The sequence below is a fragment of the Cinclus cinclus genome, chromosome 7 (genome assembly GCF_963662255.1).
Source record: "Cinclus cinclus chromosome 7, bCinCin1.1, whole genome shotgun sequence".
NCBI lineage: Eukaryota > Metazoa > Chordata > Aves > Passeriformes > Cinclidae > Cinclus > Cinclus cinclus.
Genome location: NC_085052.1, coordinates 28,959,160 through 28,978,096, shown reverse-complemented (window position 1 = coordinate 28,978,096; position 18,937 = coordinate 28,959,160). Strand labels below are relative to the sequence as shown.

The 18,937-nt window shown below is 38.4% G+C and overlaps 1 protein-coding gene across 3 annotated transcripts in view; it reads right to left on the bottom strand.

Moving 5' to 3' along the window:
* JMJD1C (jumonji domain containing 1C) overlaps positions 1-18,937 on the bottom strand; it is a 159,791-nt gene that overhangs the window by 98,207 nt on the left and 42,647 nt on the right. For all 3 annotated transcript variants that reach the window (XM_062496809.1, XM_062496810.1, XM_062496811.1), the window contains exon 2: positions 8,843-9,007. In XM_062496809.1, coding sequence (XP_062352793.1) covers positions 8,843-9,007 — 165 coding nt within the window. The remainder of the gene's footprint in view (positions 1-8,842; positions 9,008-18,937) is intronic.

Here is an 18,937-nt window from a genome sequence, read left to right as displayed (position 1 = left end):
GTATTATTACTCACAAGTAATAATTTATATAAGCAGCACCAAGTAAGACTGAGAGTGATGAGTCTGATGGAGATACACAGTCACCTTCCAAAGCTCAAGCTCTAGAAGCTGAATTTCCATGATACTGTGCTGAAATAACCACCTGCATCCCTCAGCCTATATACTGCTCACTGTGGTATCTCCAAAGTAGAGCTACCTTTCTAATTCACTGAAAAAATGCAGATGATCTAGACAGCTACAAAGCAATTTGTTTTCTTCAGCACAAGTGAAAATTTTCTTCTCATAAGTGCTGTTGGGGGGAAAAAAAAAAATCAAACACTTAAGACTTTTCAGTGAATTCCAGAGAATCCAGTCTACCTTGTGGCTCTTGTACACAAAGAAGCTGTGCAGTAGGTCAACACCAAAGCTGAATTGTGACTACAGTTCAGATACACTGACACTAACTCCAGTGCAGGTCAACACCAAAGCTGAATTGTGACTACAGTTCAGATACACTGACACTAACTCCAGTGCAGCTGACTGGGTTATCAGCAGGAGTAGAACCACATCCCAAACCAGTCTAGGTTTCAGCAATAGTTATAAATATCAATATGCAAGCAGTCACCCTGCACTGAGCTCCCTGCAGCTGTGGCTTCAACTGCTCAGCTTCAATTGTCAAGCTTGAATATGGAACCTCAAGATGGTTTATGTCTGTCTTTTACAGAAAGACATGTAAATCATCACCAGCATTTCAGTGCTATCCGATTTTGGAACAGGTGCAAGAGACAGACACATCAACAGGGAGCATTTCTCAGTTACAGCTGGAGGATGCTAAAAGGTATCTAAGGTTTTTTAACTGGCACAACCCTTGCAGAACAAGAAGTGCTTTACAAGCAGGAAAGAACCTGATGTACAAAGACATCTGGATGCTGTGACATACTAAAACAGATTTCTCTAGATGAGCTGCCAAAATGGCAAATCCTAGTCCAGTATGACCAACATGAGATGTGGTTACTGTTGAAGTCTAGAAAATATTCAATTTTGTTTGGAATTCTGTAACTTCTACAAATGAAATTAACATTAAGAACTATCCTTAGCACGAAACTTAACTACAAAAGAATATTTTCTTTTATATACATAAGCACGTTTTGACAAAACTAAATCCTTTCATACAGAAAAAGCTTACAAGTTCAAGTTTAAAAAGAAAGTAAAAAGGAAGCTTGCCACTAGCCAACCTCTCAAGAAAAAAACTTTGTAACAACCAATGCAGTAGTGTAAAGTGCACAGAAAGTACCAGGGCCACCTAGAAAACAGCACTGCAGTGAGGCTTTCCATCCCATCACTCATTTCCAGAGCGGAAAGGCACACGGCAACACCCGTATTTCATAACAAACCATCTGGGGAGGGAGATTCTAGTTGATTGCTCTTCATTTAGGGCATGTCCTGGGAAGGTAATGGCCTCTTCCTAGAAGGCTGCATGGAGAGCAGTGACTCCCAGTAAGCAGTAGTTTATAAGAAGCAGGTGCCAAAGTACACAGGCGGGATGTGGTACTGCTTGAGATGTTTATGTTCTGTGGGAATATTACAGTAATGTAATCTCCAACAAAGTAATCTTTGAACCATCTCCAAGTGCTGTTTCTGCATGTTACTGTCTTTCACAATACAGCAAAAATCAGGTCATTTATGCTCTGCTGAGTCAGTTACTTAAATTTCCTCCTCCCCAAGCTCTAAAGTTTTCCAAAAGCTGACAGCTTCCAAGCATTTTCTCCTCTATTGCATATATCTCATCTTTACCCCATATTACCAAGGGATACAAGCACAAGAATTTTGATGCAGAGAATGGAGTACCTGAAAAAACCACTATTCGTTTTTTGATTGTTTTTCCTGGAAACTACAGTACTTCCTCCCCTCAAATTTGAAATATCCTCAAAGTTTTTACTTATTTTTAGGACTCAGAAGACCAAGTCTTCTCTTTGCCTTACTTTCCATATACACAGTAATCCTTTGTTAATTAATTTCTTTTTACTGGCAGAGTATTTTGAATGTCTGCTGAGGATTTAATCATAGTATCTGGCAGCGTATACCTCTATTTTTCACTGCACAGAGAGAGAGCAGGCTGCAATGAACTAACTGAATATGCAGAGGAACATCAGCAATACCTATAGAAGCTCCTGACTTTGACAGGAATCAAACTGAGCCACGGGCTCAACATATAAAAGAGAAACTGTGAACAGGCCCTGGAACCTACTAGAGAGAAAATAGCTGTCACTCCCTGGAAGGAGGGACACTGAAATTGTCAAAGATACACTTAGGGCATGGTGACGAAAGGCTTCTCCCCACAGTTCTTTGTAGGTTTATGTTAATGTACCCCAGTTCTGTTCTCTTCATTGGCCCACACTGCCCTCGTCTCCCCTATATGGCATTTCCCTAGACTGTTCTCCCTTTCCCTGATCCCCACTGGCCTTAGTTTGCTGCAGTATCCCACCACTATCACCCCACTGGTCTCTCCAGTCCCTTACCCCACCTATGCACCATTTTCCCCTATTCCCATTGGACCCTGATCCCATGCTTTGCCCCTCTTTCCCTGTATTTCCACCCATTCCCTTCCATGCTCCTGGTCTTTGTGCCTGGACCCTTCACCTGTGCTGGAATAAACCTGGCCTGTGGAACCCTACCCAAGGACCCTTCTTGCCTCTTTGTCTGTTGTGTGAGCTACCTGGTGTGTGTGAATTTTTCCCCCCTTGTGAGTGAGCCTGTGCCACCAAAGCGACTCTTTCCCTACTGGAGACGCTTTTGGAAGGCTGTGGCACCTCACCATCACCCGCAGCGATAAGAAACTTACTCAGAAATGCTAAAATTAGATCATGAGGACAAAGAAGAAAAGAAATCCTCAAAAGAGTGAAAAAAGTGGTAGTGTGCCACAGTATAAACAGAAATGAACAAGGAGCCTGTTCTACTTTCCATTATCGTGTGGAAAATAAAGAATGTGATTTGTCTCAAGAACCTCTGGAAGCCCTGTAGAAGCTTGTTGCACAAGCTGTAAACCTTCTTCTTTAATCATGACAGGAATGACATTAAACTGGCACTTTAAAAGTATTTGCTTCATAATCCAACACAACCAAGCCATCTGAAGCAGAATGCAGTCAAGCAAAGGGATTCTGCAATTGACAGCTGGAACAGAGGGGCAGAGAGGGAGGAGGGAAAAGGCTACATAAGGTCAGAGGACAAGTCTTCTCTTCCACGTATCCAGGAACACTTCTCCTCATATACTTTATCACTAAGTGCCTTAAGGTGCAGTCAGCACAGGAACATATTGGGCTCATTAACATCTAACCAGAACAAACACACCCACTGCCATCCAAAACAAATCTCATTCCCTTCTTCTCTAAGATGACCTCCTCATCAGCATGACAGTCAGACTGAAGGCCCACAGTCCCACACGTGCCACTGGCACTGGCCACTGTAAATCAGATTCTCACAATGGAAAAGGGTTCGTCATTACCAGTGAAGATTCAGTCTTTGTCCCTATTTTTGCTATAAGACTGGCTAAAGCTCTAAATTCTTGCAGAGCCCTGCTCAGAGTCCAGGAAAGACTGGTTTTTCAAGGTGCTGGTTTAGCAATGATTTCACTTGGTCCAAGAAAGAGAGACAGGCAAACAGGCATGCTCTTTTTTTTTACTGGGGCAGCGGGGAGGTTGAATTGTTCTTCCAGCCTCCCTTCCTTAGGAGATATGCATATTTAGGATCTCTTCATGCAAATGTGTTTTAGCTTTTATCTATATATTCCTCAGAAACACAGAATTGGAGGAGAACCAGTTCTTGCTGTATACCAGTCCTGAAACTGGGAGTGATAGTTACTGCAGACCTTTGTATTAGTTGAGACCAAAGGGCAAATCTGTTAGTTTCACAAGGTGAGTACTGTAAAGCTCATGAAGCATTGTCTTCATACTCAGAGCAACAAAATACTATGGGCTTTCTTCTGATTTATTATATATGGATTCATACTGAATTCACAAGCAGCACTGGTTGGGTTACAGGTATTAAAAAAAGGCAACACATAGTACACAAAACAAGGTATAGCCAGTAGAACACATGAAACACCCTGACTCACCATCATCCCAAGCACCCAGCTCTGTCCTGCCAGCTAAGTTTGCTATTCCCCAGTCCTGTTTCTCATCACAGTATACTGAGTCAAACTGTTTCCTCTTTTGACAACTACCCTGCACAAGACCAGTTTCTTCCAAAAGGAAAAGGCCAATATAAGATTTTTTTCCTTTTCTGTTCCACAACAGCCTCTTCCTTTCTTGTTACAGAAGTTTCTCAGGTGTGCTTTCATTCAATGCATCCACTTTCCCTATATCCAATTCCAAATATTTTCTTTCCAACTTCTTGTGCTCTCCTAGATCCTTTACCTGAAAGTACAAACATGTCATAAACTAGCAACCTTAAACTCATTTAATCATAACTGCATTTTCCATTATTCTTCCTTCCTTCTTTTCTTTCCAAGAGGATGGAACATGCTTCTTAAAATGCCTGCCTGAAATGTCTCTCTTTCATTTCTATCTCTAGACCTTCAATAACAAATTTTTGTTTCAGCATATCATTCAGGTTTCCAAAACTCTCTTCCCAAACAAAATTATTAAGAAAAATACACTCAGCCCACACCTTCCTATGCCTAAAACATGTACAGTTGATGCTGTGAAAAAATGTGAACTATGTTTCTGCCATAGTGCCCTCTGCTAGTAAGTCTATCACCTTAAAACTTTTCCTGCACATTATTCTATTATTCTCTAAAATGTCTCTAGCTGCTTCTATCCTTTGTCATCTCATTTTCTCCCTCTATGCTTTATTTCTAGATATTTTAATGTGCAATTAGAGATGCACTAATTAAATTCAAACCGACAGCTCACAGAAGCATTCTGTTCAGTCCACATTAAAACCTTGGCTCCAAATTGTCACCCTCCCCACACATGTACTTCCATCTTCCCTCTTGGCTGCTGAGGGGATACCACCATGTTCCTAAAACTTCAGATTGAATTACATCATATGCATGATTTTATCACTGATCTCTAACATCATAGTACCCAAATTATTTCTACATGGGTAAATTAATTTACTCTCCCTAAAGTTCAACTACTCTTTATCTACCTACAGGTCAAAAAATTTCATATCAATTATTCATCATGTCAGTTCCTGCAAAATTATGTCTGACAAATTCAAAACTCTATTCTGCCTCATTTTGGAAGTACTGGTGATTCCCCTAACTCATCAGTTTGAGCCTATCACTCCTGTCTTTTTGTATCTTTGTGACATGCACCCCCCCTATTTACCAACCCAAACTGATGCCTTCAATTTCAACCTTATCGTGGGTCCTTTTTTAAATCCCTGAAGTGGAAATACACACCACTCACTTCTACTTACCTACAGGTATTTTTTTTCAGAATCCATACTTTCATTTTTTCCTATGCTAACACTTTGGCCAAGAAGTTTTCTCCTGCAGTGACATCTGTAAAGCATCTCTATTACTTTAAGGTAAACAACCAGCACTGTTTAGCAAACATCCTCTTCCCCAATATTCAGGCTACACATACACTGACATTGCTTATCACTATTGCCATTTCTTTAGGCTTCTTGACAGTCTTTTCTTCTATGACTGCAGACACTGCACATGCAGAGTAATTTCCAATTATACCAACTGGGCAGCCAAGTCTTCCAGTGCTCCCAAGAAATCATCCCACAGGAAGAAAAAGCATTTGATTACAGCATGAACAAGCTGAGGCGCTACAGCTCCTCCCTCCTTCTCAGCCTTGCACAGTGGCAGAGGTTTCCAGTCGAAGTCATCACATGAAGACATCACAATGAAGCTTAGTACTGGAAATAGGGCTCCAGATTCATCTACAGCCAACTCTTCACCAGAGGCAGGAACTTCACTTAAGAAAATATAATCTCACAGTGAGAGAAACTGAGTTCAGGTGGTAGTCTATTTCCTCACCTGTTACTGAGTTGCTGAACAAGGAGAAAGAGACAGTACTTCCCATCTCCTCCCTTTCTCAGCCTGACTACAGAGGCTAAAATCTTAAAGTACAGTTCTACAAGGTCAATGGATGCTGTGCTTTCAGGAATAGCTACACCTCAGGCACTTTAAAATAGCAACATTTGTGAACAACTTGCATTCTAGAAATTTCATCTATAAAGTGGAGATTACATCATATCATAGAACTGGGTGATGAAAGCAATCATAACTGTGAAATACTCAAGACACTACACTGATAACTACCCACAGAAAGCTCCACAGCAATTGCAGACCTTGTCTTCTGCTCAGGCTTGAATACCATACAGTAAATACAGGGTACATTAATCAAAGAAGAAGAGGAGGTGATAAGAACCATCTAAATAAACAAACAGTTTTCATTTACTCCACTGAAGGCAAACATCCTAGAGACATACTACATAAAATTTTCTAAAATGTGGCTTTGCTGTATTTACATTACCATCCAAAATAAAGCTGTACCAAAACCATTTATTTTGGTATGATTTTTTTTCAGTATCGTTCACATGCATGGGAATGCTTGAGACTTTTCCTTTAAAGGCTACATCAAGATTCTGCTTTTTCAAAATGTGCATATTACCATGCCCACACATAGGATGTCACATAAAAGTGTAGATATTCCTACTGCTGTCTGAAAAATCAAAAAATTTTACCACCTTTTTCATGTTTTCTTATTTTTAGTAAGTCTTGTCTTGGAAAAAAAAGAACAGAAAACCCCACCACAGGCAAAACGCACCACACAAACCTTCACAGAGCTCATCCACTCCAATCCACTGCAGTGTTTTGATAGTCTGGCAACAAAACCCAAAAGTTCCATGCCAGCTTGAGAACCATCATTGTTCCCCATGCCATGGTGTGCTCAGAGCTGCTATTGATACAGAGCAAAACCTTGGGAGGTCTCTATGAAAGAAATCTAACTACAGCTAATATCCTGTATCCACACTTTCCCTCAAATATGTTTTTTCTGGAATGACTAGAGGGTTTGACTCAGGAAACAACTGCTAGAACATCTGTAGGGAGGCCAAGTACAAATGCTGAGAACTTGTCATCCTTAATATCTGAAAACTGTGACCTGACAAGCTATTTGAGCCTCACTTCAGACTACACAATTTCAGTTTTTTAAGTGTAAAAGCAGGAGGCAGATCTTTTGAAAATCTTCCTTCTCATGCCTATCAGCTGCCTCAAGAATGTAAACATAAAAAAAAAAAATTGATAAGACAGAGATGGAAGAAAAAAGTTTTTGCCTTTTGCTGGACCAGCACAAGTTTGATAAAAGTGTCTGCTAGGAGAAAGGTTCAACCAAAGTCCAACACTTTCACACATCAGCAAATGTATACTTTCAATTAGTGGACAGGATCAGCAGCCAGATTAGAATATTTTATAGAAATACACTCCTTCTAAACCCAAGAAGGATCTCTATCCTAGAGGGTGGGATTTAAAGCATGTAAAATGGCAGAGTACTTAGATACTAAGCTAAGTTTTTAACAGATTTTAAAATACCCATCTCAATCAAGGACAGATGGTGGCTTCAAAGAGCAAATAACATGGCTCCCTAAAACCAAAAATTCTTGCTCAAGGATATACTAACTTGCCTGTACAAGCAAATATATGACTCAGCCTGTAGACCCAGAAAGTTAGCTTGCTTTGCTCAAATACCTTAGCACAAACATACAAGCTGAGTCAAGTAGGAATATTAACTGAAGAAGAATAAGTGGATCCAAAATCATCTATGGCTTTTTTGACCAGATAGCTTCATGACCTTCAGCATGACTGTTCCCACCCCAGCTTTTTAATTTTTATTATTTATAATGATTAAAATGTTATCCCACAACAGAATTACAAGAAATCCATCAGGTGCTCAGAGACAAGAATATGAAGAGTATCTTGAAGTAAGACAGATACAGCAGAAGCCAGAGGAAAAAACCTATCACCATCTAAATTTATTATGACTGTAAATACCTAAAAAACCAAGAGTCACGTTACAGATATTAAGTTTATCATCAAACATATCTAAGACTTCCCTTCACTATTTTCACAAATGTGTTGGAGTCCCCTTTCACCTACCCATCTGTGAGGAATCTTCCCCAACTGTATACAAAGCAAAACCATCCAACACAGTAGGTTCCCAAAATCTCACATCTATTTGGATCTTCTGAAGACTTTGATAGCACTACTAGTTTCTTTGGAGAAAAAAATGCATACGTGTTTATTGCTTTTTAGATTATCTCATCAGATATATCTCAAGGCATGTCACAAATGCACACAGCCTCCTAGCAGTTATCTCAACAGCTTTAAATGCTTGGGCACCAATCCAGAACGAACAGAGTCACAAGTATCACCTCATAAACCAGGCAAACAATTACCACTTACTTCATTAATCTTTTCTCATCTTTCTGAACTCTGACCTGAATTTCAGATAACTTCTTTGTGGAAGCTAAGGGTATCACAAGCTTAAGGGTTTATTTTTCACCTTAATTTCAGTTCTCCCCAGAACACTAAAATGTGTTACTGGTAAGTTTACACAGCCAAAGCATCTCACAAATATAATGTGACATTAATCCTATTATGTCACTCAGAGACCACTTCTGCAGTGCTTCAGATTGATTCAAAAAGGAAGATGAGTGACTATTATCACATCACTCCACCACTCCAACACAAACAAGCTTTACTTGTTTTTTCTTATCCTTTTCTTACCGTTCTTCCCCTCCATGCTCCCCACTTCCCACCATCACTGGAGTAACCTAGACAGTTTCTTAAGGACCAAATTAAAGAGAATTAAATGCTTTAGTAAATACAATTATTAAAGTATCTTACCAGTGCAGGCCATTGAATTTGTTTGATCTTTGATCCCTGAGTCTGGCTTGGGTCCTTTCTTTTTGCCCAGACCAGCTGGTACTCCACCAAGAAGGTTGCAAAATCTTCATAAACTTTAACCCATTCTCGCTTTTCCCATTCAAGGTCATCAAATTCCACATACACCTGGGGAAATGTAAGAAAGAAAAGGACATACATTATTGCATATACACAGCATGTGTTCATCTACATGCACTTTTCAATGTATACATTAAAAAATTTAATGCAGGGTTTTTTTACTGCTCATTTTAATGCTATGATTTTGAAATTATATAATCAGTTCCTGCACCACAGAAGACTTTTCTTGGCAGTGCGTTTGTGCTGAAGAGAGGAGAGTTACATTTACTAAAACATTACCACTAACATTGGGTCTCATCTCATGAGCAAAAGGCATTACACTAAGTATTTAATAGTAACATTCAAGTAATGCATACAGCTATCTACATAATCATTAAGTTTTAAGCATACTTCTCATTTTCAGTTCAAATCTATGTCATGTAATACAAACCAACCAACCAATGAAATGGTTTTAAGGGAAAAAGAAGTCAGTTGGAACACCACCACAAAGAACAACCCGAGCCTGCAGGCCTTGCTACTGCAAGCAAGTCCAACACACAGCAGCTCACAGAGGCAGCTCAGTTTCTTGCCTCTTCTCTCCTCCTGCAATCTGGCTCAAAAAAACCCAAACCCAACAAGAAACAATGCCACCACATTTTGTTTCCAGCTAGATTAATGTGGATCCTGTTTGTAACTATTTGATCCCTGTCCCTCCCCCACACAGAACAGCTGTACCTTCACCCCTCAGCTGCATGCACTAAACTACTAAAACAAACACCAAACCTTTTGTCTCCTCTTGTGCACGGCAGAGGGATCTCAAAGCCATCCAAATGCTATCTGCGTTACCAAACGCAACTCTGCTAAACCCATTACATGTCAAAATTACAGAATTCATTTTATATTAAAAAATAACTCAATGTACTAAGTTTTTCTCTCTTCCCATTTATGAGAAATTTCATAAGAAAAATCAACTGGCAAAATACAAAAAAAGTCACTGCTTGTTACACTGAATGGATAAGGAGGGAAGTGCTTTCCTGCCCTTCTGAACTTAAGCCCTCAGCCACACCCAAGGCAATTTCCAAAATTGGAGTGTCTTCCTCTATCTGCTTCTGAGAACTTAAAATCACTGTCACAGAAATATTCTTCTAACTCTGGTTAATTTTAGGCCTACAACATACTTTCTTGTCTAGACTTTCTGTCTCACACTTTCAAACATGTACTACACAGTGTTCCTTCTCATCTTGTCCTTCTCCCTTCTGAGTACACAACTTAAATTTCCACCAAGGCACTTCTCACCCCCATACCCAAGTTCATCATCCCAGTTTTCCCCCACAGATACTCTAAACCCGTATTATTCCCACTCCATTCCCACACACTTTGCTTTTCCCTTCCCTCTTTAAAGTATCAGATCAAGATCCTCTCGCCTCCCCTGTTCATTACTACAGCTATCACCTCATTCTAGCAAAGCAAGTAGAAAACAGCAGCAAAAAACTTTTGTGACTGTTTTCACAAAAAAAACCCACTTTTTAATAACTTAATTTCTACAGACTAATTCTAAAATATGTAATAAAGTTGCAGAATATTCATTTCTTAATCAAAAGAGTTAACAGAAACAGTAAACAGAGTAACACTTTAAAACACTGGCAGGAAAGCACATCATATCCCAAATCATTCTAGCAGCATTAATTATCTTGTGTTTGCAGCTACTTTGAACCCTTGCGCAAAATCATTTATTTGTAAATTCTGTCACTTGATCAATTGTAAAGACAACCTTCAGTGACAGCACAATTAAAAATCATTCTCTAAATTCGCCTTCCTCCTGGGCCTCTCCTCCTGCAAATTCCACTCAATTATTTCGGACTGGTCAAATAATTTTGGAACGACATCTCATTCAGGTAATCTGCAGCAAGATGTTAAGAGGTTAGGCACCAGATTTTACACAGCAGCAGATTTTTTAAAAAATAGGAGGTGAGGGGAATCAAGTGAACAAATATTTTTGGAAAACACAGATAAGTCTAAAGTGGAGTTTGCAGTTTAGAAACAGCCACACTAAAACATACTGTATCTTCTGGACACTGGCCAAAACTTGTGGAAAGCTGTGATACAATCTAGAGTTTGTGTGCAAGTTTTACACCCCAAATAAACTGAAATCCAGTACAGCGAGAGTGGGAGTTACTGCTGAGCTATCTGCAGAGTCTCCTGGCACCATATAATTAGATCTGCAAAGGAGCAGTTCCAAGAAAAGTGGAGAATGGTGCGTGGCACAGAGCCAGTCTGCCATGGCTCAGGGCACCATATTCTGCCTCCAGTATGATACACACACAATCCTTGGGAATTACTTCTGGCAGCTTCCACCACTTTCACGTTTCCATGCCAAGACTGTTAACTATATATCTGCCGGCTTTTTAAAGTTTATTTTTGAAAAGCAGAAGCAAGAGAGAGAAAATGCAGTGCCCAGTTATTGCCCATTCTCTGTTTGGCTGGAAAATTAATTTTTCTAAGGCAACAGTAAAGCCTCTGAAGAATAGAGGCTTCTGCTTTCTCTGCATGCTGACCTCCCACACAGAAACAAGCACACTCAAACAGCAGAATTTATGAAAGGGAGTAAAAAGGCAAAAAGATGAGGGAAGGAAACAATCCAGCAACCTACGCCAACAAAATAAAATATAGAGCCAAAGTTAGACCCTCTAAGGAGTGCAAAGACTAAAAATATTTAATCTTTTTTGCTCCACTGACAGAATTCTATACAGCAAGAAACTCTACGACATTTGCCTCCCTAAGAATGAATACTGATTTTGAGATTTTTCGCCAAATTTTGCTTCCTTGCCTTGTCAGCTATTTGTGAATAGATATTTTATGTTTGTGTTTCCAGAGTAGCTGAAGTCTTCTCACCACGTAAGTGTTCTCTTGAATGAAAAGGAGATATTCCCACTGCTGTGATATTATATTTATAATTGGCATTAGCATGCTAATTTTGTAACTCACTGCTACTTTCCAACAGGAAGCAGCACAAGCTTTTAGCATACTTTTCCAAGTAAAGCAAGACAACAAATTTATTCCCAGTGGAGACAGCCAAACAATTGCAACAAAATATTGTTATTTCAAAGCCCAAACAACAATCATAGTGAAATTCTTTACATGCAGCACTGTGATCCAGAGTTTTCCAGTCATTTCTGGTCCAAACAAATATGCCTGACCAAACAAATTCTGAAATGCTTTAAAACTGTCACGAAAACAATGCTGACTTCCAAAAAATTTGACTTTAAACGTTAAAAAGCACAGTCCCCACATCATCCACTTTCTTAAAACTACTTGAGTGCATCGTTAACCAATTATTGTTGTTTGCTCTCCTAAGGGAAGAGAGTACAGTTTCCCCTTTATCACTAATAATTGTTAGCAAAATGTTTATTTCTAGGAAGAAAAAAAATCCAAGCAACCTTTCTGAAGATGTTTTCAATAGGGCCAGGAAAACACTACTTCTGTACAATATAAATAGTCTTTCATCAACACCAGTTTGGCTACTGGCTCCAAGGAGAGCCTCAGAGTCCATTGCACTGGGTTTCACTCATAACACTTTTATATTAAAGCATATAGAATATGATGCCATGTTCATTTATTACACATATATACTTTATAAGCAAATTTTAAGTGTTGAGAACTCCAGACTCAGATGCTAAAAATTAACCGTGCAACTCAAACTTCTTAGTTATGCAACTTAAGATAGACCTAAACCTCTCAGCATGTAATCAAGATTCAAAATCTAGCTGTCAATTTTCCAACCTTGTGATGTATAGTGAAGTGAATACACAAATGTAAACCTTGTATGTAATTTAACAGAAACTTACTAAGAAACACACAAATGCAGAAAAGCATGTTTCAGTGGCAATAGAGTATTTTTAAAATGGGAGGAGTGTTTTGCTTTTACAATCTGTGGTACCATCAGTAAAGGAAAACAAAAATTTTCTGTTTGACACCTCCAAGTTATACAGAGTAACTAAAAGAATCAGAAACTACATAACAAGACGTCATGGCAAAATTCAAAATACAAGTCCATATTAGTTCTTCCCTTTCCATATTCTCCAATGTTAACTGCAACCTGCAAATTTTAATTCTGGGCAACAAGCATTCTATGGGATGCTTAAGAAAGGCTTATTCTTGACCAAGTAACAAGGGTTCTAGGAGTTTGTTGTTTTTGAAAGAAAATCTACCTACGGGAAGGAAAATCCAGGCAGCCAAGGGTGGATGGAAGCAGTGAGTCCAGGGATCCCACACTGAATCACCAAAGGCAGTGATGGAGGTTTGAAATCAGCAGGAATGTTTCTGGAGTTCTGGACCCTGGACAACTTTGACACCTACCTTGCTCAGCTCTGGTGTGCTTTCTCAGTATAGTGCACAGTTGAAAATTAAAACAAAGTACACTAGACTCTGAAAAGCTTGTCCATCTCTTGACTGAGATGGATGTGACTGCCAAACATCTAGCTGGTACAAACTAGGTATAAGCTAAGGCTAGTACTAAGTACATAGGGAATGGAGACAGTAAGGGTGCTTTTATAAAACTTAATCTTCCCATCCTGCTCCCTATATCCAAGACTTCTCAGGTTTTTACAAATTGTTTCTTTCATGGAGATGGCTTTACCCAGCAGTCAAGTCTTGCTAAATATATGTTAAACTAATCAAATGCAATCAAAGCACAAGTTACTATAAAGAAAAAGAGCTTAATGCACTGTCATGCAAGTGCTGCCCATTTCCACATGGAAAAGTGGTGAAATAGCAACCAAAGACAGCAGTCAGGATTTTTCTTCAAACAAGTGCTTGCAATATTGCCTTTTGTTACCAAAAATTTCCTCAGTCTTTCACATTAGCATTTCACAGTCACTCTACAATGAAAAGAGCTCATAAAAAAGCATTTTAAAATACATTGGCATTCCTCATATAACCTAAAAGCAACTGAAACAGCTGAAATAATAGAAATAGATTGGTCTTTAACTAGGAAATATTTTATTATTAAAAGATGCGGTTTACTGCCTCCATATATCCCTAAAAATAGCCAGCATTTTTACTGCAGATCAGACGTGTTCGTTCATTTATATTTGCAGTCAAGAAAGTATCTAGTTTTGACAAAAAGTGCTAAACATACTGTGTATTTTGTAGCCAGGGTGGGTAGATACCCACAATAACACAGAAAGTCTCTAGAAGACCTGAAAATGTTCTTGACAAAACTGATATTTCACAATTTAAGGAACATAACAGCTTGTCTGTAAAATGCAAGAGCCTTGCCTCCAACTCTCAAGCACCAGAAAAAAAGGTTGTAGAATCAGATATTTTACAGACATGAACACTGAAAGCTCCTTAGAAGATGGGATAAATTAGTAGTATGAATTATTTTACACTATTTCAGCTCTTAAAACATGAAATTATTTGAAAAAATATTCAAATGTGCTCTTCTGTTTTGATTATTTGTGGAGTTTGCAAGAAGTAACAAATTTAAGGGCAGAAGGTTTAATTTTCTATTAAATGAAAAGAGAAAGTCTTGCTAGTTTCAGATGAGCTGTGGAAATCTAAGGGACAATTCCTCAAATATTAAATTCTGTTTGATATACCTTACTACCATCATACCCTAAACATCATACTGATAATTCTGAAGACTTAAATACTCTGTTCATTCAATGGAATAGGTATAGCATCCCAGCAGCAGTCCTCAATCATAAGCTGGAAAATTGAAGTGTACAAAAAGAGAAGCTGGTTCATTATCTGCAGAATATTAAGTCTCTATTGCTTCAGGATTCACAACTGCTTGGAAACCTTTTTTTTTTTTTTTTTGGTACAAAATCAAGCAGGAAAGCACCAAGACTTACTTCCTTCCTATGTGGTGAAAGACCACACATAACAGCATCCAGCTACAGCTCCTTAGAAATGCAAGGAGACAATCCCTCCAAAAACACTTCTCATAACCAAGGGAAGAATAAAATCTGCAGTCTCAGGATCATCTGCTCAAACTTATAAAACTGTAGAGGAGCCTGTGTCACTGCTTGAGTCACACAGTGACAGACACACTCGAGCTGAGGCCACACTTTTACTGCCAACATTGCTCAATACATTTCTGGGATGGCAGAATAAGACAACCCTGCTCTCTCAACAGCCTTCTGAATAAACCAGAGATACACGCTCACTGGACACATGTCAAATATATGCCATGTGCAGAAGGGAACAGGGCCAGATGTAGGAAATACATGCTCCAATAAACATGGATTTTCCAGGTAGGTTCCTTATATTAAACTTTAAAACATAAATATCCTACAAATACAATGAGGCCTTGAAACAAAAACAATTATTTATTTCCAGAAAACAGTAGTCTCAAGGTGCATTACAGGGTAAGAAACAATCAACGTGTACAGTTTATGGTTAACTTTCAAATCTATATTCTGCATTCCCCAAAACGCATGCTTGAACACTGACAATAAAGTAGCATCTGCAAAACAAAAAAATGCAGCAAAAAAATGGTAGCAAAACTGAGAAAAAAATACCAGTACTATTGCAACATCCTGCTGCAGTCTGTAGCTTGGATTGCTAAGCAACCAGCACATCATGTAGAGCACGAAGTAGAGACTGCAGAGAAGATGACAGAATAAAAAAGCATCGTACTTGCATGACCCAATACCATCCTTGAAATTAAAGAAAGACATCCAACACAAGTATGTGACTTTCAGTCCCACAATTTAAAATGCATATCTAAACAGAAAGTTGAAGGGGGAAAATATGATCTACATTGAAATGAAAAAGATCCCATGCTTCTTGTATGTGAGTTTTAAACTAATTTCTCAAAAAAAAGACTTCCCTCTGATAAAAAGATTATCTACAGGACTGCCAAGTTCTACTTTACAAGCTATTTAAATAATTGTGTTTAAATTATTTGGCAAACCTATTTTGCCAATCTTTTTCCAAATTCAGATCTCAATAGCAAAGTGAAGTGACACGCAAACCAGAAATTAAATCCTGACTCTACTGGACTTACAAAGAAACCAAAGTCAAGTAGCCCCATTTGAAAGACGTTTTACATTCCAGAAATTTACTGAATTACTCATCCCACGTGAAAAACAGAAGTGACTTACTATTTTAAGAAATTATAGCCTATTGAATCATAACTAGGTAAGATATGCACATATCACACAAAAACCTCCTGGCCCTTCAGGCTTGAAAATAATCTTGCAAATTCTTTTCACTATTACACAACATAGGAAGCTTTTGCTATACCTAAATTTCTACATGATCATGTCTAAAAACAGTAGTTAAGAATCACACATACTATACAAAGCCTACACATACAATTTAAAAATAGACTTTTGTTTTCAAATCACACATGATTTTCAATAAGGTAAACTAAAAGCCAATTAAAAACTTCAGTGATTTAAATGACTTGTTAAAAGCAATTAATCTGTGCTTATACTAACATTTGTAATGTCATGCTAAGACAACCAATATCTGTCATTTAATAAGGAACCATTATTGCTATGTTTCAATTTTTAAAATATTATACTGACTTTACACTGTATATATCTGTCATTTGAAGATGTGACTAAAACTAACAAAAAATAACTATCAGACTATATCAAATACTGAATATTAATGCATTCAAGTCAATTTTTACAATGTAATGGCTTATTAATGAAGACCAAGCTTGTCCACCAGGCCATCAGCAACCACAATGCATTACAGGAGGCTAAATTAAAGTGAATGGTGAAAGGAATAGGTCACCTCCTAGTCACAATTCATCAATTGCTATTGTTCCTCATCCCCAATCTGAGATAGAAACAGGAATCTGCCTCTCCTGAAGCAGGAAACTTAACCAAAATAACCTGGCTGTTGCTTTAGTTATCAAGGTATGGTTGCAAAACCACTCATGAGGAAACAGCTCAACTTCAGCCCTCCTGAGAGTCTACATGCACAGTCTCAATGCACAAAGCTGGCACTTTGGAGATGATCAGGACCTGAGCAGGGAGCTACAGTTACTTGAGTTTTTTCTGATGCATCACCCCAGCTGAACAGCCCAAACCTGAGGCCCTGCTTAAGGCAATCAAGAGAAGTGCTAACAGCACAGGACTTTCCCCATTTCTGCCAAGACAATCCAATCAGCCATCTTCAATGGGTGAGGAGCCAAAACAGCCATCTTTCCAAGGTTCAAAGGACTGACCTTAAGGACTAACCCTTACTAAGGACCTAAAAGTACTTATCAGTATCTACCCAGACAGAGGTTCAACCTGATTTATACGCTGCTAGAAAAAGTGGTATCCTCCCAAATCCACAGTGCAGACACTGATTAAACACTGAACTTTGGAATAGCAAATCTTTATTTGAAGTGAAACAGAAGAGAGACTGTAAGAGAAAAGAAAGGTTTTGAGATGAACTTTTGATACTTACACTTTGGAATCCAGCCTAGGAAAGACCAAGTGCCTCTCAGCTGCTCTGCGTGCCCATATCATCCTCCAGACAGCAAGCCAAACAAACCAGGAATGGGCTCACAATTTCCTTTTTGTCAGATAAAGCCAGAGATATCAAAAAGACACCAGAAAATCCTTAGCATAGTGACAAATCACCAGAAGAAGCTGGCTGGTAGGTTTTGTTTGTACTGGAGACATTTTCTCAAAGCCTAGCTCATATCAACAGCAAACATTCCTAGCAGACAAACTGACTCAATTCATTGCTTTCTTTGGTCACCTTACAGGAATTAAGAGAATTATGGAGGACTATCCCACAAGCAACCAGGAAACCAAGAGAAAAATTCAGCAACCAAAAAGAGTATACAGGAATTTTTATAAATTATTGTAAATTACAATATTGTAATTGTTCTGTATTCCAACAGCAACACAGTATTTGCTCTTGTAACCAAGACTGTTAACCTTAAGCAACAAACCAACCAAACAAATCTCAGCAAGCAGATGAGAAAATAGCATTAATAGTAACAATAATCATAAGTCTTCTGAAGCAAGACAATATGACAGTGAAATATTTATCTACTTCATTGATCGTCTGCTAAAACCTTTGGAGATATTTTCTAGGCCTTTTTTCCATTATAAGAGGACTAGAATATTTGAGTGGGGAAGTTAGTGTACTGTATCAATTACTTTGATTATAATCAATTACTTTATCTCTTACTCATTTGCTGTCCTCTATCCTCCACTTCACATGCTATACATAACCATACTGCAAACTGTTTTTCCTAGTCTTGACAAAACACATCTAAGCTGAACAATAAAGACAAACACTAAGATGCAGAGATATCTGACTTAGGCTGTTTTGTTCAAGTTCCAGTTTTTTTGAAATCTGAACTCTTAAAGTCTTCTCTTGTAGTGCTGTGACTGTATTCAGTGCTATCTCACAAGCTGAATTATTGTTTTGTTGTTTAAGAGTCAACTTCATGTTACCACTCCAGCCTTTGAGTTTCAACCTCCCCTACAAGTCATCTTTCAATACTACATCTCTGTTTCCCTCACACTTGTATAGTTCTACACACTGGAGAGTCATCACTCACTCAAAAAAGACTCCCACATCATTTTTCTGATGTAAACAAAAACTTGAAGATACCTGCTAACAAAAGATTCATAAACAAAACTTACCCAGGTCTACTTCTTTCCTATAGGTTAAGTGCAGTATTAGACAGAAAAGTAATATCTGTACTCAAGAGGTTGAAGCTTCAAAGGGTTAACATATAGATTTTTAAGGTCCCTATGATCTTCCTTTATTTTTCCATCTGATACCAAACTGCAAGGCTAGACTTTACAGAGAAGAACTGGGTCATTACAGTTCACGGTTCACCAGTGCATAAATATCCACAAACTGGGATCAAAGTTCATTCAACTCTGAACTGAGATATCTCCAACTATTACTAAAAGGCCAGAGGAGATTAAGAGTGGGGCTGGTGGCACATGTGAGCAAACATGACATCAGGAAACAGCCTGCAAAAGTTAAGCAACATTTTGGGAGCAGGAGAGGAAATGCAACCAC